The sequence below is a fragment of the Trachemys scripta genome, chromosome 11, assembly GCF_013100865.1.
Source record: "Trachemys scripta elegans isolate TJP31775 chromosome 11, CAS_Tse_1.0, whole genome shotgun sequence".
Classification (NCBI taxonomy): Eukaryota; Metazoa; Chordata; order Testudines; family Emydidae; genus Trachemys; species Trachemys scripta.
In genome coordinates this window covers 63439778-63462845 of record NC_048308.1, presented here as the reverse complement: position 1 = coordinate 63462845, position 23068 = coordinate 63439778, and the positions used below count along the sequence as shown (strand labels likewise).

The following is a 23068-nucleotide window of genomic DNA, read 5'->3' as shown; positions in this document are numbered from 1 at the left end:
ATCATGATGATGATGAACTCATCTGGGTTTTGGTTTGGACTATTATAGAAAGATAAGGATCAACTGCGATATTATAGTATATTATACACACACAGTATGTATGTGTATATCAGAATATCCATATAGAGAGAGTCATGTTTGCATGAACACAGCGCTTGCTAATGCAGCTGTGCTTGTAATAACCCATGCAATCATTTTTCTGGGTTGTCATTATTCCCTCTAAAACCGATTATGTCCAATTTGCAAACACTGAATCTTATAGCAGGATGAAAAATAAAGCAAGTAGCTCCGGTGAATACACACATGGAAGACCTGAGCACTGACTAGGAGAAGGCCCTTGCTTGCATGCAACAGCGGAGCCAGCTCTCATCCAATAATGGCCGAAAGGGAGAAGGACGGAGAGTGGGTTCTAGTGGTTAACACACCAACCTGGAAGTCAGTAACACTTTTCGTTCTAGTTCTGCCACTAAACTTCCTCTGTGACCTTGGGAAGGTCATTTGACTATGTGCCTCAGCTAATCCATCTATATCATGGGTGCAATAACATGAATGTACCTATCTCACAGAGGCACTGTGAGGTTTAATTAACTAATAGGCCAGATCTTCAGCTAACAGCAATCAGTTCAGCTCCCTTTACTTTAATGGAGCGATGTCAATTTACACCATGGGAGGACATGACCATCCTCAGGACAGTGCTTTGAGATCCTGAATATATAATTCCAGAGTATTCTAATTACAATTGCATCCTGAGAAACAGTGGGGAAAACAAATTGGTTCTGTGTAAACACAGTAACTTTATATGAATGAGATTTTTTTAAATGAAACCAGCACACAAATGAAACATGACATGGAAGTTAGAGAGGAATTACACATGCTGGGTAATAATGGAGTTTTATAAGTATCCTTCCAGGGGCATTCTCCTCTCTGTGCCTTTATTTACGTTTAGCTAGAATCCCAACTCACTTTCTGGGGGGAAACAAAAACTACTCAATTAAAAATGTACAGCTTTTCAAAGAAGCAGAACTCACAGGAGGTGAAAGCATATTTCATAACAAACATCTTGTATGTTTCTGCCCAGTCTCTGGCTACAAGTGCTGTGTACTATAAGTTTCTGGTGCCCTCGTGTGGTTCAACTGCAGTAATGCAACATGTATCCAAAACGCAGGCAACAGAGCAGACAATAATAACTCAGCAAGAAGGTTCTGCTGGCCTTGTAAACCATGAAGAGAAAGCTGCAGTCAGCAAAAGGCAGAGACTGATATACAGCCTGGAGCTTCGATTTACTGCTATCTATTGTGGTTCATTTTATATGGCCACTTTAAAAAACCAGAAGATTTATATTTAAATGTGTCGGGAATTATAGCTGTTCTAAACTGAGGAGGAATAGCATGTGGGAAGCAAGGCAGACAGCTTAGAAAGCAATCAACCAGTCAGAAATGCAGGGTGTTTGGCTCTCAGGTGTAAAACACCAGGGAGAATCTATTGAGAGTATTAGCTGAAAGGTTAACCATACCCTAGCTATGCAAATGCAGTCTCAGATCTCACATTTCGGGGGAGAGTTAGCATATCCTAGCTTTGAAACTACATCAAGGACTTTCTAAATCCAGGTGGGATCTAGAATCCCTAAGATCGGCTGAGATGGACAAGATGCCTTTACTTCTAGAGCAGCGCTCTTCAGTGCAATTGCTGCTACATGGACGGAGGTAGCCACTTAGTGCAATGCATTAGGGTTTAAGATAACTCAGGCTGCACTGAGGACTGAGAGTCACTTTTCGGCCTTACTTGTGTTTGTGCACAAGCCTGGAGCTGGTTTCCCAGCTGTGTGATGCCAAGCAAAAAGGCTGTATCCTTAGAGAAAGCTGTTTGATTTCCTTACCTGCTGAGTTCCTTCAGGCTTTTCTCCATGTTCACAATATCCCGCATCTTATAGATGAACCATCTGTCAATGGCTGTGAGTTTGTGAATATCATCCACGGGGACACCGTCATGCAAGGCCTGCCGAAGAGAAGAGATAGTAAGCCAGACACTTTAACAAACACGTCGTAAGTATCTAATTTGCCTGGAAATGTGTAGTAATTATTCCTCATCTCCTATTAACGTCACCAAGACTTTTGTCTGAGCAAGGACTGCAGAATTTGGCTCCCAATGAAGTATCTGCCCAAACTCCAATTGACTTCAATAGGGACTGATGCTGGTGGACACCTGCTGTAATTTCATATGCTGTGTATGCTTCATGATCTCTCTCTCTCTCTCTCTCTAGTATGTTCAACCCCTGCTGCTGACTTCTCATCTGTACCTCTTATTACCAAGGTCCTGTATATTCCATAGTCCTGTGGTCTGCTAGAAGCAAATGTGATCAAAGAAAGGTTTAGGTTTTCAGTGGTTGAGAAACTGGTTGCTTTTGAAATGGACTCTGATTTATAGTTTAAAGATAGATTGATTCAGAAATCCTGAACCTGAAATACCCCTGAACTATGGAAAAGTTCACATCCAGAACCAAACTTTGCAGCCGTGACACCACTCTCATTCTCAAGGTAATGCAGGCTTCAAACTTTCCTGAACATGCTTAATTATGTGGTTTTGGTTTTTTAAATTTATTTTTAGCAAACCATCCACATTCACTGGGTAAAAAGGAAACCCACTCTATCATCCCAAAGGCAATGTTGTACAGGATACAGTATTTTTTTTAAATATCCCCAAACGTGACTAAAGTACAGGTATAAGAGCTAGATATTAATAGTTATTATTATGATGTGGCTAAATATTGAACTCTTTTTTCTTTTATACTTTTAATTTTTTTTAATAAAGCCCATTTCCATGTGACCATTTCATAAATGGGCCACATTGTGTTAGTAATCTTCTCTTATAATCTGCTACAGATACCTCTTATTTACGAGGGCCACAGCCTAGTGCCAAGACTGGTTGACACTGTGTACGACCTTGGCCCAGTCAGACGTTTCATTGGGTTCTGCATCTCTCCTGTGGTTGTTTTTCAACTATAGTAGAAGAACGCGGTAAAAGGCAATAGCTGTGAATGGCGTCTGAGCTCTCGCCTTTTCCGACACAACGGGCATCGTAGTCATCACCCCAACAAACAGTGAAAAACCTTGACATGTGTGGGGGAGACAGAGAAGGCATCTGATGAGACTTGACTCAAACAGAGCTCAGTGATAATAACAACTAGCGGCTGGTCATTTAGATGTCAGAGAGCTGGTTAGGGATTTCTGATCCAATCGATCCCAGCTGTCTGAGTTACCTTTTACTGAGTCAAGCAAGCTGAAATTTTACAACCCAAAACACTGGTCTCACTCAGTTATTGACGGGGGTGTATCAGTGCTCCATTGTAGACCGAGGAGTTTCGGTGGAGGGCAAGTGGGGAATTAAAGGCTTAACTGTTCCTTGTTCAGACAACAGTCAAAAGAAAAACTGTTATTTTGCCCCATCCCCATCGTCATGTGCCCATCCCTAACTTGGGCCTTACCTTTCTAAATGGCTCCTGGGGCTCCTATAATGCAGTCAGGAAAGATCTTGCCATTCAAATCAAAGAGAAAACTGGAGCCAACACAAGCACCGGTGCTGAAGGGTGTTTTGTGCTTGTAAATATATGTGCCTCCCCAGCTTAAAACCACCTGTTGATTTGTCTCTAGAGTACAGGCCTTCTCCAAGTCTGAAGCAGCCTGCCTGATTCCTCATTGCTTTGCACCCTGCAGTGTCATTTAGGCCTGCACAAAGCGCAAATACAATGATACCAAATCAGAATGGTGGCTTTACTTCCAATGCGATCTCCCTTTGCAAACATGTCAATGAAAGGCCCTGCAGAATGGCCCACAGAGAAACTTTGGGGCGTCTCTAGACATTATTTTCTTATCCGCTGTTGTAGGCTAAGTTCAAATGTCCTAAAAGCAGGAGAAGAATCAATATATACAAAGAAAGAAAGAAAGAAAGAAAGAAAGAAAGAAAGAAAGAAAGAAAGAAAGAAAGAAAGAAAGAAAGAAAGAAAGAAAGATTATTGTGTCTCCGTCAGCCTTCTTGGAAATTTATACAAGGTTTATAAGAGAGAGAATTGAGTGGAAACCATCAGCAAATGCAGTACAACCTCAGCTAGCCAAGAGTCATGGTGGAGACTGAAAATATCCAATAATTATTACATGTACTGCATTGGCGTCTTAGAGGCACTGACAGACATTGAGGCTCTGTTGTGCTGGGCACTGTACATATGCCTGGTAAAAGAGCATCTCTGTCCCAAAGAATTTACCACCTAAATAGACAAGATGAAGTGTGGGCAAAAGGAAGGAGTATTATTCTCATTTTACAGGTGGGGAACAGAGGCACCCACACTCACAAAAAGCATCTCGTAGCAGAACACTCAGATCTCAAGTCCCAGACTAGCGCCTTAACCGCTAGCCTGCCATTACCTTCCAACCAAAGGCTGCAGATCTTTGCAAGAACTGTCAGTGTAATTAACGAATTTAACCCTATATCCGTTAACAGGGAGTTCTGGACAGCTGAGCTGATTTAATTATGATTTAATTTTAATCCTTAGTTGCAAGATGCGGTCACAGAGTAGCATGAAGATCCCCAAATGAGACTACTCAGATTGACTGCAGCTAGTCATTTTCATATCACCCTTGGTTTCAGATGTCAAAAGGATCATTTTTAATTTTCTTTGCATACACTAATGCAAGTTTGCAGAACTACCCAAACTCTGCTGTCACTTGTGCCAGCATAAATAAAGGGCAAACATTGCCCAGCATTTAGCAAATGATCAAGCTAAAGAAACAGTGCTCCAGTTGTCAACCAACATTAACTGTTTGCCTGCTGAATATGTTGCCCAGGACATGGTGGTATAATGTTCCTGCTGTTTAATGTAACAGGGATAGTCTAAGATTAGGGAGGTGGTGAAATCTCCTTCCTTGGAGGTTTTTAAGGCCTGGCTTGACAAAGCCCTGGCTGGGATGATTTAGTTGGGAATTGGTCCTGCTTTGAGCAGGGGGTTGGACTAGATGACCTCCTGAGGTCCCTTCCAACCCTGAAATTCTATGATTCTATGATTACAGTGATTTAAGTGAAAGGTTAATGGATGACTCGAGTACAGCAGATGTCATGAGGGCTGGTAGAGAAAGAGTTATTTCCATCCTAAGATAATGAAGAGGAAATTATGGGGAGAAAGAGAATCTTTGTACCTCACAGGAGGTGATTCAGAGATGGAAATACATCATCACCCCCTTATGACTGAGGTGCACAAAGAGGAAAAAGGACGAGGGGTTAAAGAATATTCCTCTCTATTACCTCAACCAACACAGTCTGGTAACTATAGTCAACAGGGTAGACCCCATAGCCTCTGAGTCCTTCGTTACCTTGGCCATTGCATAGACTCGAATGCTGGAGGGGTCAGCCAGTTCTTTCTGGAGATCTAAGTTGGCCGGCCACTCTTTATTCATTGGCAGACGTGACGTGAAGCCATCCACAGATGGGTGGCACATTCTCAGGGCCTTCTGGAAGCACTCCTCAAAGGTGCGCCCGATAGCCATGACCTGTAACAAAGAAAGCTCTCACGTTAACGTGCTGAGGTATTGCCCCTCTCAGTTGTTCAGATGGCAGCGATGCTTATTAGGTAAGATTAAAGCCTATGGGAACATGCTACAGGGGAGTGGAGGGATAGCTCAGTAGTTTGAGCATTGGTCTGCTAAACCCAGGGTTGTGAGTTCAATCCTTTAGGGATCTGGGGCAAAAATCTGTCCAGGGATTGGTCCTGCTTGGAGCAGGGTTGGACTAAATGACCTCCTGAGGTCCCTTCTAACCCTGATATTCTATGATTCTAACTGACTCGAAGGAAGATTACTTTCCCAGAGCTTTCAAAATCCACCTGTGTTATAATAAGGGAGAATCCACTAAAGTTGGAAACGCCTCATAGGGCAGAGGGAATTTTAAGCCTTAAGAGTGGGCAAAGGCAGAAGACTACACCTCTGCCATTGAGTCCCTGTCAAACCTTAAGTAACTACCATAGTATGTTTCTGTTCAATGATTATTTCACCTAAAAACAATCCCATTCCCATGTTCCGGTGAGCCCATTCTGCATGGAAACTTTGCAACTCATTCCAGTGTTCACATGTATATTTCACCAGAAAGCAAAATCTTAAAAAGGCACAAAAATAATCTGAAATGAAGTGGGGCAAAAGTGTCATGGGAAAACTTTCTCCCCTTTCACACAGCTCCACCGTTCCGAGCCTTCAGCCTGTCACAGCACAGCTCACCGGCAGTCAGGCTGAGGCTAGACAGTTCAACTAATAAAAACCACACTGGTCTGGAATCTGGTTACCGGCACAGGCCTAGGGAGGGGACTTAAGCTGTACTCTGCCAGGAGCAGTCATGGGAGACATTCTGATTGAGAGGGGTCTCTTTGAGGAACAGCTCCTCTGCTCTGGGGGCTAGTAATTTCCTGTTTGTCTGTATCAACAGTAAATTGCAATACTCTCTGTACCATCTCAGTCAGCACACCCCATGCTGGCCAGGCAGTATGAAGCCAAAGCTCTGTCTAGTCTCCATTCCTCCCCCCGTCCACTGGCTGCTGGCTTGAACCCAAGGTCCAGATAGTCTGTGCAGGAGAATAAGGGGTGTGTGTCTTATGCTCCCTTATTCCCCCGTACATGTGGATAGTCCAAGTCATAATGCAGTTCAGTATTCATACGGTGGGACACTCCGGAATATAGCCCTTTATTAGCTGGGGTAAAATGTGCAAAGCGCATGTATAATGTGAAGTCACGGGGCGTTAACACCATAAATATTTGCAGGGACCTACTGCACCACACATTATTAAAAATACAATCACCCTGGCAAGCCTCTAATTAATCCTTCCCACCGTGCTGAGGGTGTGCTCTTTGAGCGAGGAGGAGTAGATGTTTATAAGGCCTCACTTGTCAAAATAATTTAGCAAGGGAGAGACTTGAAAAACATTAGGGGGGAAAAAAGACAGACAACAAAGTACACAATTAATTATTTTGCTTTGGATAACTGATGAGTAATTAGCTAATTAAATGGATAATTTACCCATTTTGCTTCATTTCATTCCTCTTGAAAAATTAGCTGAAGATGTCACCATTATGCAACCAATCTTAAATTCAGATTTTAAAAGTCATGCTGTTTTGTTCCTCATTTCCGAAGGCCTATCCTATCTATTCGGAGGGGGAAACCAAGTGTTTAAGACAAAGCAATTTGACCCTTTCAAGAGGGCATCAGGTGTTGTATTCTGTTTTCAGGTGCAGGATCGGGCTAGAAAGAAGGTGCATCATTTTAACAATGAAGGTGACTGGCCATTGGAACAGCTTTCCAAAGGTTGTGGTGGATTCTCCATCACTGGAAATCTTTAAATCTTTCAGAGTGGATGTTTTCAGCAAAGAAATGCTCTTGTTCAAACACAACTATTGGACCTGAAGCAGGATTTAATTCAAGGAAGTCCTATGACCTGTGTTATGCAGTGGTCCCTTCTGGCCTTGGAATCTACAAATCTCAAGAATGGCCTACCATGCTAGTGCCTAAAATGGCCTTTACAGTCCTAAATCATTCTAATTGAGAAGAGTAATGGATACAGCTCAGGTGATTTGAATAAGCTCTCAAAAGATCAGATGTTTATCCACACTCTCTGGATTAACTGGGGCTGAAAAGCCAGGCTGCACATATTTGCAAAACAAATTTTCTACAGCCATGCTAGGAACACCCCAATGACATTTCCACAGGAAACCAGAAAATGTCGAGGAAGGTGAAAGTGAACAAGTATTGATCAATAAGTACCCCTCTACCCCGATATAACGTGACCCGATATAACATGAATTCTGATATAATGCGGCAAAGCAGCATTCCGAGGGGGCAGAGCTGCGCGCTCCAGCGGATCAAAGCAAGTTCACTATAACGCGTTCACCTATAACATAGTAAGCTGTTTTGGCTCCCGAGGACAGCATTATATCGAGGTAGAGGTGTAGTAATAAAACTTTTACAAACCAAAGGCAGTTTGAGGTTCAGGACAAGTTTGCTTTCAGTTTAGGGTGATTTCTTCTCTCTGTTCTTAATCTATTTCTATTTAGTTCATTGATCCGCAGTCGACCTTCTGGACAGCCACCCAGCATGGAGATCATGAAACAAATGTTAAAAGTGTCCCAATTTGGTCTCTAATTTTGCATTCAAAAGACATTGAAGACCCAATGAATGAATGCGAACTGTTAGACAGCTAACTCTCTGATTAGTGGGCAAAACCTTGTTGATTGATGTCTACATGCTGTCATGTTCAACCACAAATACACACAACACTTTTGTAACTACAGTTGATAACTGGAACCAAATTGCGAGTGCAGAACTAGCATCTGTTTTTAGAAGAGTGTCCGTTGAGGGTCTAAATCCTCCTTAGCACTCGTTTGGCTGGCAGACTAGAAAGACCCGGCATCCAGAGAGCAGGCAAGGGAGAAAAGTTAAATTTCACAGGCAACGGAAAGGAAATGGAGAGAATGTCCCCACACTCACCTCTCCCACGCTCTTCATGGAGCTGCCAATCTGGCTAGAGGTGCCCTGAAAGCGGTCCAGGTCCCAGCGAGGTATCTTGGCGACCATGTAATCCAGGCTGGGCTCAAAGCAGGCAGAGGTTTTTCCTGATACTACATTTTTGATCTCCGGCAAGGGGATCCCCAGGGCGATTTTGGCAGCAATAAATGCTAATGGGTACCTGGCAGAGATGAGGGAAGCGTTTTTAGTATCATGGTTGGTACTGTAGAAGGCAAGGAAATCTATAACTCTCTGAAGCTGCTTTAATAAAAATAGTAACTGCATTCTGTAGGGATGGCGCGCCGCTCCTGGCACGTGGTATGTGAGTGCAGCTCATTGGAGAGCAGCAAGAAGCTTGGATACAGCATGTAGGTCATAAGGGGCATGTACAGAGCTCTGGAGTAGGAATCAGCTATTAAGGAGGAAAGATGGTCTGTGGCTCAGACACCGGATTGGGACTCAGGAGACCGAGGTCAGTTCCTGGCTCTGCCACAGACTGCCTGCGGGACCTTAAGCACATCACTTAAACTCTCTGTGCCCCAGTTCCCCCGCTGTAAAATTGGGATGATAATAATATTTCCTGTCTCCCACCCTTTGTCTGTCTTGTGTCTTTAGCTTGTAAGCTCTCTGAGCATGGCCTACATTTTATTATGGGTCTGTACGCATCTAGCTCCATTAGGCCCTGATCCTGACCCTCTAGGTGCTACTCTAACACCAACGATTAACAACAACAGAAGGGTTTACTTCTGCCTGGGGAGGGAATGAAAAGCCCTCATATGGGGATGGGTGGGTTATACTATAGGTACGTGCTTATACAAGTAAGTGTAGCACTGAGCAACTTAGGTTGGAACATGGGCTGGACAATCATTAAAAGCTGGCAAATTGACTATCTTCCGTGAAAGCTTTGCAACACCTGAAAAATTTGGTGTTTCGCTGCAGTTAGGCCGCTCAAGAGGGAAAGGAGAAGGAGGAGGGAGAGACACAGAGAGTGAGTGCTATGGGAAAGCAGAGACTTTACAACAGGGATGAGCGACTGTCCTTTCAACATAATAGCAACGTCACTGTATATCTGCATAACCTACTATGAGAGGTTTCAGTGGTAGCCGTGTTAATCTGTATCAGCAAAAAGAAAAAAGAAAAAGAAAAAATAAGGATTCCTTGTGGCACCTTAGAGACTAACAAATTTATTTGGGCATAAGCTTTCATGGGCTAGAACCCACTTCATCAGATGTATGAAGTAAAAGATAGGAGCAGGTAAAAATACATGAAAGGATGGGGGTTGCTTTACCAAGTGTGAGGTCAGTCTAATGAGATAAAACAATTAACAACAGGATACCAAGGGAGGAAAATTAACTTTTGAAGTGGTAAGAGAGTGGCCCATTACAGACAGTTGACAAGAAGGTGTGAGTAACTGTAGGGAGAAATTAGTATTGGGGACAGTCTCTACTCAAAAGAATAAATGGACACAAATCTGACATCAGGAATCATAACATTCAAAAACCAGTAGGAGAACACTTCAATCTCTCTGGTCACTCAATAACAGAACCTCAAAGTGGCAATTCTTCAACAACAAAACTTCAAAAACTCCAATGTGAAACTGCAGAACTGGAATTAATTTGCAAACTAGATATCATGAGATTAGGCCTGAATAAAGACTGGGAGTGGTTGGGTCATTACAAAACCTAAACTTAATTTCCCCAGTACTAATTTCTCCCTACCATTACTCACACCTCCTTGTCAACTGTCTGCAATGGGCCACTCTCTTACCACTTCAAAAGTAATTTTTCCTCCCTTGGTATTCTGCTGTTAATTGATTTATCTCGTTAGACTGATCTCACACTTGATAAAGCAACCCCATCCTTTCATGTTTTTATACCTGCTCCTGTATCTTTTACTTCATACATCTGATGAAGTGGGTTCTAGCCCACGAAAGCTTATGTCCAAATAAATTTGTTAGTCTCTAAGGTGCCACAGGACTCCTTTTTTTTTTCTACTGTGAGAGTCCATCTTATTTCAGCAAATAAGGGCAATTGAACATCTTAGATCAGTGGTTGGACTACAGTAAATCAGTGCTGGGACTAGTGTTTATCTGCATGTACTAGAGGCCAAATGTTTAGCTCAGTACAGATGAGCCTTGTTTGGAAGGAGCTAGACTAGCCTTTGCAGTTGTTTTCCAGCCAGCTCTGTGGTGGTGGTTGGAGTAGCACATGGTGTTCTTTCAGGCTGAGAGACTCCAGTGCAGACGGAAAGCTGACCTAGTAATGTCCACTTAGCAAATGAAAGCAAAAAGCAGATTTTAGTCTTTTTAGGTAACAGATGATTGCCCCAGTCTGCTGGGGAACATCGCTGGACTCAATGAGTCAGCAGGATTGATGGATTTCTTAAAAGCCCCAAAGGTACCTTTAAATTCAGAGCTAAATTCTCCCATCAGTTAACATGGGCGTTCAGGGGGTTGAAATTAGTGAGATTAGAGAGGTCTAAATAGGGGCAGAAATCAGCCCAAAAGCAACAAAGGTTGTGGTGATAACTGAGCAGCGAAATTTATATAATCCCGTTTGCGGAAGCCAAGTGATTATAAATCATCCAGCAGGATTTCCTATTGCCCTAAGGTTTGCTAAGAATGTCATCTTGCACAACTTTCATTTGATTGAGAAAGCCTCATTGGCTGGGGTAGAGGTTAGTTTTTTCCATTATAACAGGACTGTTCTCTTTAAGAACTGCCTACTTGGAATCACCACCAAAACAGGCAACAATGATAACTGCCGAGCAGCTGGAACTGCTAATAAGCTGCTGGAGTACCTCTTTTGGCATGTGTTCTTTCATAGATGGTAGTTGACAGCAAACCCAGTCAGGCCATTATTATTATTTATATTGCAGTTAGCAACTAGGGCACCATTGTAATAGGTGCTATACAAGCACATAACAAAAAGACAGTCCCCACCCTGGAGAGTTTCCAATCCAAGTACCTCTTCCCCATACACGTCACAAAACCATTCACTCTTTCACCAGCAAAGGAACTTTTGTGGGCATTCATTAATATAAAATAATGCATGCTCTCAAGCTAGCAGACTGAAGGAATTCTTTAGCTATCTGACTCTAAGCACTTCACAGATAGTCATAGGCAAAAATCCAAACTGGGATTTGGAAGCTTTCTCCCGAACACCACCCTGGGGGAACAGCCCTCTTACACCTTCCTGTAATATTTGTACAAAATGCAGAGGTCCTCATTAGCTGCAAAAGCATCTTCCAATCAGTCACAATCCACACAGCATTGTTCTTAGGAAAAAGCCCCATTCTGCAGTTCTTTTACCGGGTAGCCAAATGGGGACCAAGATCTAAACACCAAATCCATTTCCATTTGTGACCCAGCCAGGACTGGAATTTCCAGCGTATGGTTCTAAAGCTGGTGGAACATTTTACCAGCTGGTGGCATTTTTTTGAGAATTAAATGATGGTTTAAATTTTAGGAATGCTGGGTGCACTCAACTCCCACTGAAGCAATCGGAGATGTGGGTACTCAAGACCTTTCAGGATTGCAATGGTAGATCCCTTGTTGCAAAGCTTTCTTTGTTCGATGTATGCTATGCTACTATTTTATGTATATTTACTGCGACACAAGACAAAAATGGATTTGTGTCACGAAAGAGTCAGCTAGTACAATGAAATCAACCAAATGCTTGCTCTCAGTTATTGCTGCCTGTCTCCAGTTTGCTACAGGGCTTTGACAACTGCAAGAGTTGTTGAGAACTGTAAATTAAGGACTAATTTGCACTTCTCAACCGTCTCCGCAGAGTACAATTAAGAAGCCAATTTTAACCAGGCAGATTTGACCATCGTTATCGTGATTAGTTTATGATTAGCCAACAAAACAAAGGCAGCTAGCAATACCATTTGATTCAATCTGGCAGAGAGCTCATTAATAACCAAGTCCTTGGGGTTCCAGAGATGATTTGCAGCCAACGTGCGGCTGTTAGGGAATGTAGTCTTTAAAACCAGCTGCTAGGTTCCCCTCCTGAGAGCTTTTCCATTTGTAATACCCCTAGTGGCTGAGCTCCCTGTCCCTTTCCCCAACTCCTTTTGCTGCCCCAGCTTTTCTTTCCTGCCTTACCCTGTGGCCTTGGATGCCAAGGCAGAGCTTCTGGAGAGCCTGGCATTGACCTCGATGATGCAGTACTCCAGGGAGGTAGGGTGCAGGGCATACTGGATGTTGCATTCCCCCACGATACCCAGGTGTCGGACCACCTTGATGGCACTTTCCCTCAGCAGCTGAAATTCCTCGTTGGACAGTGTCTGGCTGGGAGCCACTACGATGGAATCTCCTGGTTGCCGGAAGGAAAACCACAATAGTTTGACGGTGATAGATTCTGGTCATGTCTCTGCTGACCTACTGCATCTTGCAAGTTTTGAACACCAGGTGCTATGGAAGATGCCCGTTTGGGGGCATTTCAAGGCAAGGGACAGACTGTGCTACCGTGTGAAATAAGGGACGGACTTAGGGTATTGAAAAGAGTGTTCCATCGTATCCGGGAGTACTTAGCTCTGATAAGTATTCTACATCCTATCTCTCACTGGCCAGGTAAGTGTATCAACTATAGTCGGCAGAAAGACATTATATGAAAATGCTGATCTAAACGCAATCTACAGTAAGCCACACTGTAATTTGTAAAGAACCTACCTGTATGAACTCCCATAGCATCAACATTTTCCATATTACAGACGGTGATACAGTTATCAGATGCATCTCTCACGACTTCATACTCTATCTCCTTCCAGCCAACAACGGACCTCTCCACTAGAATTTGGTTGGTCACTGCAAATGCCTGTGGAACAGGTTGAAGAATCAGTTAGGGAGGACAGACAGCAGGTGGATACAAAGGAAGAAATACATTTTTATTAAGCATGTGTAACAGAACTGGACGCATTCCTGTATTTAAGGCTCTGCTACCACTGTGTGACTCTGGGCAAATTATTTCCACCCTCTGTGCCTCAGTTTCCCCCATCTATAAAATGGAGATAATGCTCCTTTGTAATGAACTTTGAGACCTACTGATGAAAAGCACTACGTAAGAGCTAGATATTAATTATTATGTGACAATTGCTGTGTAACTTTTATTTGCATTAGCCTCATTTAAATGTCATGGAAAACAATGTGATCAGATGCAAAAGAAATGAGGACATTTGGCCTAGCCACAGAAATGAGAAATATAAATTAAAATAAAAAAAAATAAGGTTCTGCACTTAATTTTATGTATGCGAGTAGCCCCACTGACTTCAATGGTACGACTTCTCTGTGTAAAATTAAATAGGTGACTAATCAATGGGTGCTTGGACACACTGCTGAATTAACAACACTATTAACTAATCACACCACTAGTTACTGTGACATACTGATCAGAAGCAAGAGTTATGAATTATTCTAAAACTAACCCGGAAAACATTCCTGAGCTGCTAAATGAGTATAATCCAAATGGATACATTGACATTAATATTAACTATTATACAAGGGGTTAGTTAAATCTCACGTGGAATATAGAAAATAACACACACATTGTCAGACCATCCTTTCCTCAGCCTCCTTTTTGCCCTTAATTTTACAGCCAGAGTTTAAATTACTTAGTGTCATAGTAACCTATGAACACTGCTGAGCCACAGCAGGGCCGCCTGATAGGACGAGGAAGTCAGCAAACCTGCTCTTAAACCCATCAGCCTAGCTCCTGCTCCAACCACTAGGCATCATCACCCACGTCTCGGTTCGTGACACTTAGGCCATGTCTACTACATGTAACATGATCAATGCCAACTATGTTATAACATGTTTGTATCTTGGGATGGGGCCTTAAGGACTCACGCTGTGTGCACGGGCATCAATGGCAAAGCTCCCATTGACTTCAGTAGCAGAGGATCTGGGCCTTTGACAGCCACTGTTGTCCTCCAGAATCAAATACCATGAGGCCCCAAGCTTGCTGGCACTACTGTAATGCAGATTAATATTAATCATCCATTCTCATATCAAAACTCTTATTTGCATCAATGGAATTCCCTTGCACAGAATCACAGACAAACAAGAACTGAATAAAATTAGACTTGTTTGCATTGGGAAAAGGAGTCTGAAGGGCAATAGAACTGAAAATTTGCAAATATTGCAGGGAATGAAAATAACAGAGTATGATATAAAATATTGTTTTTCTTGGTCGAGTGTTTACAGCCTTGCACTCCCTCCTTTCCAACAGCGATTCCTCTGCCTTTTCTATTCTATTCTATATAGGTTTTTAATTCCACACTCATCCCCATAGTATCTGAGCGCCTTCCAATAGTGAATTAAACAACACGATTACACATCTGTCATGTGGTGTTTGTTCTCTCATCCTCTCCCCAGACGGGGGAAGCGTGTGGAGTGGAGTGTCTTGTTTTGGTAGGGATGGTTGGGTTTTCTTGTTGTTGAATATAATTTAAACACACTGAAGTCCAAAAGGAAACATGCAAGTTTGTATCTGAGTTCATTTACTTTTTTCTACTAAATATTTTTAACCCATTCTGATGAAATGTAAATTTGTCATCATGGACATGTGCGATATTAGTAATCTACCTGCTATTCTCTTTGCTCTAATCAGTCTGATGGGTAAGGAAAGCATTAGCACATTCTGCCTAACTAAGGCTAGGTCTACACTAGGGGGAGGGATCGATTTAAGATATGCAAATTCAGCTACGCGAATAGCGTACCTGAATCCGACGTATCCTATTCGACTTACCCTGCTGTGAGGACGGCGGCAAATCGACCGCCACGGCTTCCCCGTCAACGGCGCTTACTCCTCCTGACGAGGTGGGAGTACGCGCGTCGATTCGGGGATCGAGTTATCCGTCTAGATGAGACGCGATAAATCGATCCCCAAGAGATCGATTTCTACCCACCGATCCAGGCGGGTAGTGTAGACTAGCTCTACGAAAAAAGGAGCTACTCCTACTCATGCTGGCTCTTCAGTTTAGATCTTTCTCCAGGGCCCCTGGCCTCATAAAAACACCAGTTCAGTGAGGAGCATCAGTACATTGTATCGAATCAAACTACGAGGAACACAAGGCCAGATCCTCCACTATTGTAAATGGGCAGAGGCCCATTGATTTCAATAAAGTTATACCTAGGGTTGCCAGGCGTCCGGTTTTTGACTGGAACGACCCGTTGAAAAGGGACCCTGGCGGTTCCGGTCAGCACCGCTGCCTGGACCGTTAAAAGTCTGGGCAGCAGCACAGCGGGGCTAAGGCAGGCTTCCTGCCTGCGTGGCTCCGCGTGGCTCCTGGAAGCAGCGGCATGTCCCCCCTCTGTCTCCTAGGCATAGGGGCATCCAGGAGGCTCCGTGCGCTGCCTCCACCCCAAGCGCTGGCTCCATAGCTCCCACTGCCCGGGAACTGTGGCCAATGGGAGCTGTGGGGGTGGCACCTGCAGATGGGGCAGTGCACAGAGCCACCTGGCCACATCTCCACGTAGGAGCTGGAGGGGGGAAATGCCACTGTTTCTGGGAGCTGCCTGAGGTACGTGCCACCCAGAGCCTGCACCCTTCGCTCCCTCCCATGCCCAGCCCCCTGCCCCCGCTTCAATCCCCTTCCTGCACATAAACTCCTTCCTGGAGCCTGCACCCCACACCCCCTTCCTGCCCCTATTTCTCTTCCATCCTCCAAACCCCTCAGCCCCATCCCAGAGCACCCTCCTGCACCCCAAACTCCTCATCCCTAGCCCCACCCCAGAGCCCACACCCCCCAGCTGGAGCATTCCCCCCCCCCCCCCCCCCCCCCCCCCCCCCCTGAAAAATGAGCAAGTGAGTGAGGATGGGGGAGAGCAAGCGACAGAGGGAGGGGGGATGGAGTGAGCAGGGCGTGGCCTCAGAGAAGGGGCAGGGCAGGGAGCGGGGCAAGAGTGTTCAGTTTTGTGCGAGTAGAAAGTTGGCCACCCTAGCTATACCATGTACACCAGCTAAGTGTCAGGCCCCACTGTACAGGATATTCTAACCTGGGGCCTACTGGATTTTGTTGATTTCAGGACTGCCTATGCTGCGCTGCTCTTTGCTCTAATCACAAATCTACCCTTTGCACCGCGGAGTCCTACTTGTGCTGCTCCATGTTTTAATCTAGTTAATTATCCCCATCCAAGCAAATGAAACATGGGACTGAAATCATAGAAAGAAAAATACTGGTTTTACAAGTGAATCTCACCTCATGTTAAACTAACTGGTCTTTGATCTATATTTATCTTTGTTAGGATTCCAAGTGTTTGTCCTAGATGTTAATACTGAGTTTCCAACATTTGGGTCTTGGCAGGCTAAGATATTTTTTAGAGAGTAAATTTTAAGCTTTTAAAAAAATATATTCAATAATATTAGTAAAGCTGGCTGCAAAAAAAAAATGAAGATTTTTTTAAAACTAAAAAATAGCTTTTTAACCAAAATGAAAATTTTCATTACAGTCAAATTGTTTTCCTGTTTTTCCATGGAAAATCAAAAACCCAGGCTTTCAAAAACACAACATTTTAACCCCACACTGAAAAATGTTACCCACCTTTTCTGCTTTCTGGTTTGTTTTCATGGGAAATTTTTAAAAAATGCTACACTTCCTGCGGAAAAATAATTGGCAATTTTTGTCCCGCTCTAGTGAGTACAAAAGACTGGAAAGGCAAGTTCCTCACAGGATTCTGGCACCGAACAAATTTCACCATTCAGAACCAAATACAAGAATGGCCTAACCCGGCCAGTCTCTCTCTATTCCTGGCCCTTAATTATAGCTAAGCTCAGTGTAGGCTTTTACTTTCTCTGCATCTTCCCTGTGACATTAGCTCCTGAAAGCAGGAGAAAAGAGGCCATTATATTGCTTTTTGACCAAAACTGCTGAAACATTTGATCAAATTATGAGTCGTTTCTGACAGAATTTAACAGCCATGAACAATGTTACTTAATCATTCACACTACCCAAGTCAATGGCAAGTATTATGAAGACAGAACCTTAGAGGGCATCAAGATAATGTTTTATGTTTTAACAGAAAGATAAAGTATGTAGAACTAGACTAAACTGTGACTATTAGAAGAATATATTAAATCAGATGGCAAAATAAATCCGTATAGCTATCAAGTGCACACATACCTTGGTCCCAAGATCCAGCAGTCTCTCTTTGTCAGGACATATACCTGACCCCAGTCCACCCAGAGCATAGGCAGACCGTATCATGACTGGGTAGCCGATCTTTTCTGCTGCGTTCAAAGCATCTTCAATCTTAAAGCAGACAGGAATAAATGTCAAATAAAATGACAAGGACTAAGCTGATTCAAGTGTACACATCAGGTTAGACAAGAGAAAAGACTCAGAGTTGGTAAGACAACTCCCACCTGTTCATGCTCTCTGTATGTGTGTATATATATCTCCTCAATATTTATTCCACTCTATATGCATCCGAAGAAGTGGGCTGTAGTCCACGAAAGCTTATGCTCTAATAAATTTGTTAGTCTCTAAGGTTCCACAAGTACTCCTGTTTTTTATGCCTTTGTTGTGACTCCAGGAGCCAAATTTTGCCCTCAAACACACTTGGGCATCCCTACCGACTTCCAATGCACCAGATCCCTACTTGATACATCTCCATTGACTTCAATGGATTTACACCAGGTATGAATTTGGTTTCAGCTGTTTAAAGAATAATAAAGCTAAGTGTAGTGGCCTTGCATCTCTGAGCATCTCGCATTTACCGATTCCACAGCAAAGCTGGGAGCAATCTTCTCATTAATCTCGGTCAGTTTGTCAGAAAACAGTTGCCTGTCCTCAGTGGCCATGATGGCTTCGACGGACGTCCCCAGGACCTTCACTCCATACTCCTTCAAAACGCCTCGTCTGAACAGCTCCACTCCTGTGGAAAGACTGGCATTAGAATCGGAGCACCCATGCTGTACAGAGAGGAAAGCGAATGGGGAATCTGGCTTTGCAGCTAGCTAGCTGGGTCCATACATGGTCCCCACCGCCATAGTTTCTCAATTCGAACTGTCAAAATTCAGTGCCAAAACCAATAAATTCAGGAAAGCACTTAAGTATCTGACTACATTTAAGCATTTGATTAAGTGTCATCTAGAATAGGGATACTTTCCTGAGCTGGGGCAACAAGTACCTGAAGCAGATTCTGAGCAGAGGTGCAAGAAGGCCAGTGGCATAGTCAAACATATATGGCTTGATTCTCTGCTGCCTTGTGTAAATATGTATGGATGCACATGAAGGATGTCAGAAAGCACTACCATTTTGATTTGGAAACATTTCACACCCACTTTATCCGAGTGTAGATGACGACACAAGGTTTAGGGCAATGGAAAACAAGCCCCATGTCATTCTGAAGATTCTAGAAGGGAATCTAGCCCTTGAAATCGAAAGATCACTACAGTTAGAGACAGACAAGTTCTGTTAGACAATCTTAACCACATCCCTATCGATGAAGGGATGTTCCATGGAGTGCAGTCTCAAGTGCGAAACCCTGTGTAATTCTAAATGATCCAAAGAATGGGCAATCCTAAAGAGTCATTAGGTGGTGATAAAGCTTACATTTGTAAAGACAGTGTGGGTTTCTCCTTCCACATCTACTGTAACAGGATGGAATGATGGGAAATCCTAAATTACCACCCTTTTTGGAAATACTGTAATAAAATAAACCTGAAACATTTACATTTAATTTGACAAGTTTCAGGTCAGAGCTAAATGTTCCCATTATAAACATTGTTTTCTATTAAAAGTGGCATAATGCTAACTAAGGAAATTCCTAAATACAACAGCACACAGATTCAAATACCTGCAAACCTTGGGGACAGCCACAATCTGCAGCCAGATCCAGTCTGGATTTTGCAAATGCATCTTCCTTTTATACTACTTAGGACCAAAACCTTGAATTTGGACACACACATACTTTGAAGCATTAGAATAGAATGTGGTTGATTGCCTCTCACTTTAAATCAAGACTGGATATCTTTCTAAAAGATAAGCTATACTTCCATCAGAAAATGACGGGCTTGGTGCAGATTTATGGGGTGTGGTGCTTTGGCCTGTGTTATACAGGAGGTCAGACTAGATGATCACAGTAATCCCTGTAGGCCTTAAAATTTATGAAAGCTGCATGTAGATCTGAATTTTGTGGTTTGGAGCCATCTCTGATCCTAAATGGAACAGTGCCAGTTGGTGCTGCCATGCTAAGCTAAACAAAGCACCACTATCCCTCTAGCTTCCCTTTTCAATCTTCATCTTAATGTTTAGGTACAGAACACGCCCCAAATCTGTCATCCAAAACAAGATTTATAAGCTGCAATTGCAAAACACTATTGTATGAAACATCTGTATAACTGATAACTATAAAAGATAGCCACCACAAGTCATATTCAATAGGTACAATTAAATTAATACTTATATCAGTCCATTAGGCCAATATCTCTGCTTATAAACATTTGTAAGTGAATGAAATGTTCTGGCTGAGATTCCTATAGTTTTGATCAGGCAGAGCTAGATATAAAGGTGATGGATGTGGGGCTAGAGAGATTAATTCAGCTACAATTCCACAGTACTTACCGCAGTTGAGAGCTGTCTGGCCTCCCATGCCCAGAATTAACCCATCTGGCCTTTCTGCTTTGATGACCTCTGTGACAAACTGTGGGGTGATGGGGAGGAAGTAGACCGTGTCAGCCTGCTTTAAGCCAACCTCATTGGTCTGGACTGAGGCAATATTGGGGTTCATCAGGACAGTCTTCACATTTTCTTCCTGAGGAATGAAAATCAACATTAAAGTTTTAAAATGTACTGTATACTGAAAGGTAAACCCACAGAGATACTAGAAACACAACAACTATCAATGAAGATCTTAACAAGTGACTAGGTACCATGCCAGTAACTGAAAATAGAGTCTTCTCTGGCTGAACAGCCCAACACCAGGTGTCTGATCACGGTACCTGAATATTTTTCAGTTCTTTGTACCTACCCAGGACACTACAACAAGGAACTTCCTGTATGTGTTTCCAGACGTTCTTCCAAAGACAGCGACAATGCAATAAGTTTCTGTTCTCGTTTGCACCACTGCAAATCTTTACAGCTGCTGGAATTACCACATTGAGAACCCACATTGGCCCAGTGCCTCTTTCTGCACAGCTAGAGACACTTGACCAAAGTTCTTTATTATTATTTGTTTTACAGCAGTGCCTGGAGGCCCAAACCAAAACCGGGGCTCCATTTTCCCTTGGAATATGCATCTAGCAAGAGAATCCTGCCCCAGCCAGCATCCAATCTAAACAGACCAGACAAAGAGGGGTAGAAAAGAAGCATTTTCATCCCCACGTTACAGATGGGGAACTGAGGCACAGAAAAGGGTGAAATCCTGGCTTCATTGACGAGGAGAGTTTTGCCACTGACATCAACAGGTCAGGCACCCAGGATGTTTGGGAGGCAGAGGTGGGAACTGAAACCAGATTTCCTGAGTTCCAGTCCAGTCCCTTTAGTACAAGATCACCCTTCCCCTTCCTCTGGAAACATTATAAGTAGGTAACAGAGAAGCCAACAAAGTTACACCAGTATCAACGAGAGCAGAATTCAGCCCAGTGCATCTATAATACCTGTAGGCCAGAGGCGGGCTCAGAATATATCATGGCTGTAGAGAGAAGGTGATACTGGGAAGCAGAGGGATCGTGGCCCTGAATTTTGATGGTCTGTAGTGGTAACACTGACTGACCTCTTATAAAAAATGACACCCAATATAGCAGGGGTGGCCAACCTGAGCTGGAGAAGGAGCCAGAATTTACCAATGTACATTGCCAAAGAGCCACAGTAATACATCAGCAGCCCCCCATCAGCTCCCCTTCTCCCCCCCCTGGCGCTCCCTCCCAGTGCCTCCTGCTCACCGGCAGCCCCGCTGATCAGTGCCTCCCCCTCCCTACCCGCACTTCCCAATCAGCTGTTTTGTGGCGTGCAGGAGACTCTGGGGGGAGGTGGGAGAAGCGAGGGCACGGCAGGCTCAGGGAAGGGGCGGGAAGGGGTGGAGTGGGGACAGGGCCTGTGGCAGAGCCAGGGGTTGAGCAGTGAGCACCCCCGACACATTGGAAAGTTGGCGCCTGTAGCTGCAGCCCCGGAGTTGGTGTCTATACAAGGAGCCGCATATTAACTTCTGAAGAGCCGCATGCAGCTCCGCCACAGGTTGGCCACCCCTGCAGTATAGCATACTAAAGGAAGGAGTCTGAATGGTCAGTTTTACAAGATTAGAGGTGAGGCAAATAAGGAAGAAGAGTGTGACCTTTACAGGACAAACTGGACACCATAATATAGAAAGCTATTGATCATAACAAAAGAAAATGGTCAAGGGCTTGGCATGTCAGGGTCAGCAACTCCTCAATGCAAGAGAAAATTGCAATGGAATCAGGGCTGGTTCAGAAAATGCTGCCAGGGCTGTAGCCGTAGGAGACCACAGCAGTGCTAGTCCGATGTGTACTGCGCTTGCATACAGCTGAGTCAGTCTTGGGAAGGTGAGTACGAGCAATTTCCTCCTGACTGAGAGCTCTAGGAGGAGAATAACTCCAGCCCCTGGAGAATCAAGATGTCTTCCCTTATTATACCGTTCTGGTAGGAGAAACCCCTGCTGGGCCCCCACCCCTTCTGTTTAAAAGAAAACTCCACCCACTACTCTCCTAACTCTCTTCACCAGTTCCAGGCATGTTACTTAATCCCTTCTCCTTGCATATCCATTGCTTGCAGCCCAGAGAAGTTTGGGGCACATGGAGGAAGGAGGAGGTCACACTCTGAACCCTGGGACTTGCACATAGTAGCCCTATTCCAATGACTTTTGTAGGGGGCTCCAAGAGGTGTTTGAACTGCCTCATATATTATGACACCAGTGAGGACCAAGCCTATTTACCAGGTCACTTCCTGACATGCACTGGGAAGAACGTAATGTCAGGGGTCCTTTCCTACTTGGGAGGGCCGACTACCTCTTAATTCAGCAATTTGAGAGGATGATTTGTAATAATACTAAATGCAACACTGGGACAGTTCAACCAAGAGGTCCTCTGATTAGTTTACCGGGGCAATCAATCTCTAGGGTCTCTGAGCTGAAAAAAACATGCTCTGATCCTCTGCCAAGAGCTAACGATCCAGTGATATTATGAAAGAAGAAAGAAAACCCCGCACTTCCTCTCAGACTGTGAGTAAAGATGCATCTGGGACACATCATCCAGGAAAAAGCAAATGCTGAGTAAAATACAACAACTAGAGTGGAATAATATGTCACTGCGCACTTACCATTCTGAAGCTTGTCAGAAAAGAAAACTGACATGGTCTCTGTGTCGTTTCTCAAAATACACTGAATCGGCTTTTGACTGACTCAGCTGTATACTGAGAAACCGAGCTCAGGAAATTATAATTTGAAAATAATTATTTTAATTACTTTAGCACTTATCTCTGTTCACAAATGATCTGTGAACAGGTTGGCACTGGTATGTATATGGTTTTTATTCAAAATTACTTGTGTGAACAAATGTATGGCTTGGTTTCACACTGGGTC

At 43.6% G+C, this 23068-nt stretch overlaps 1 protein-coding gene across 1 annotated transcript in view; it reads right to left on the bottom strand.

Moving 5' to 3' along the window:
* The window catches only part of CPS1 (carbamoyl-phosphate synthase 1), a 121892-nt gene that overhangs the window by 56100 nt on the left and 42724 nt on the right, over positions 1-23068 (bottom strand). The window contains exons 14-21 of the mRNA XM_034785103.1: positions 20098-20287; positions 18249-18406; positions 17653-17781; positions 13205-13349; positions 12638-12848; positions 8512-8710; positions 5358-5534; positions 1877-1995 (exon numbers count right to left, since the gene is read on the bottom strand). Of these exons, the coding sequence (XP_034640994.1) occupies positions 1877-1995; positions 5358-5534; positions 8512-8710; positions 12638-12848; positions 13205-13349; positions 17653-17781; positions 18249-18406; positions 20098-20287 (1328 nt within the window). The remainder of the gene's footprint in view (positions 1-1876; positions 1996-5357; positions 5535-8511; positions 8711-12637; positions 12849-13204; positions 13350-17652; positions 17782-18248; positions 18407-20097; positions 20288-23068) is intronic.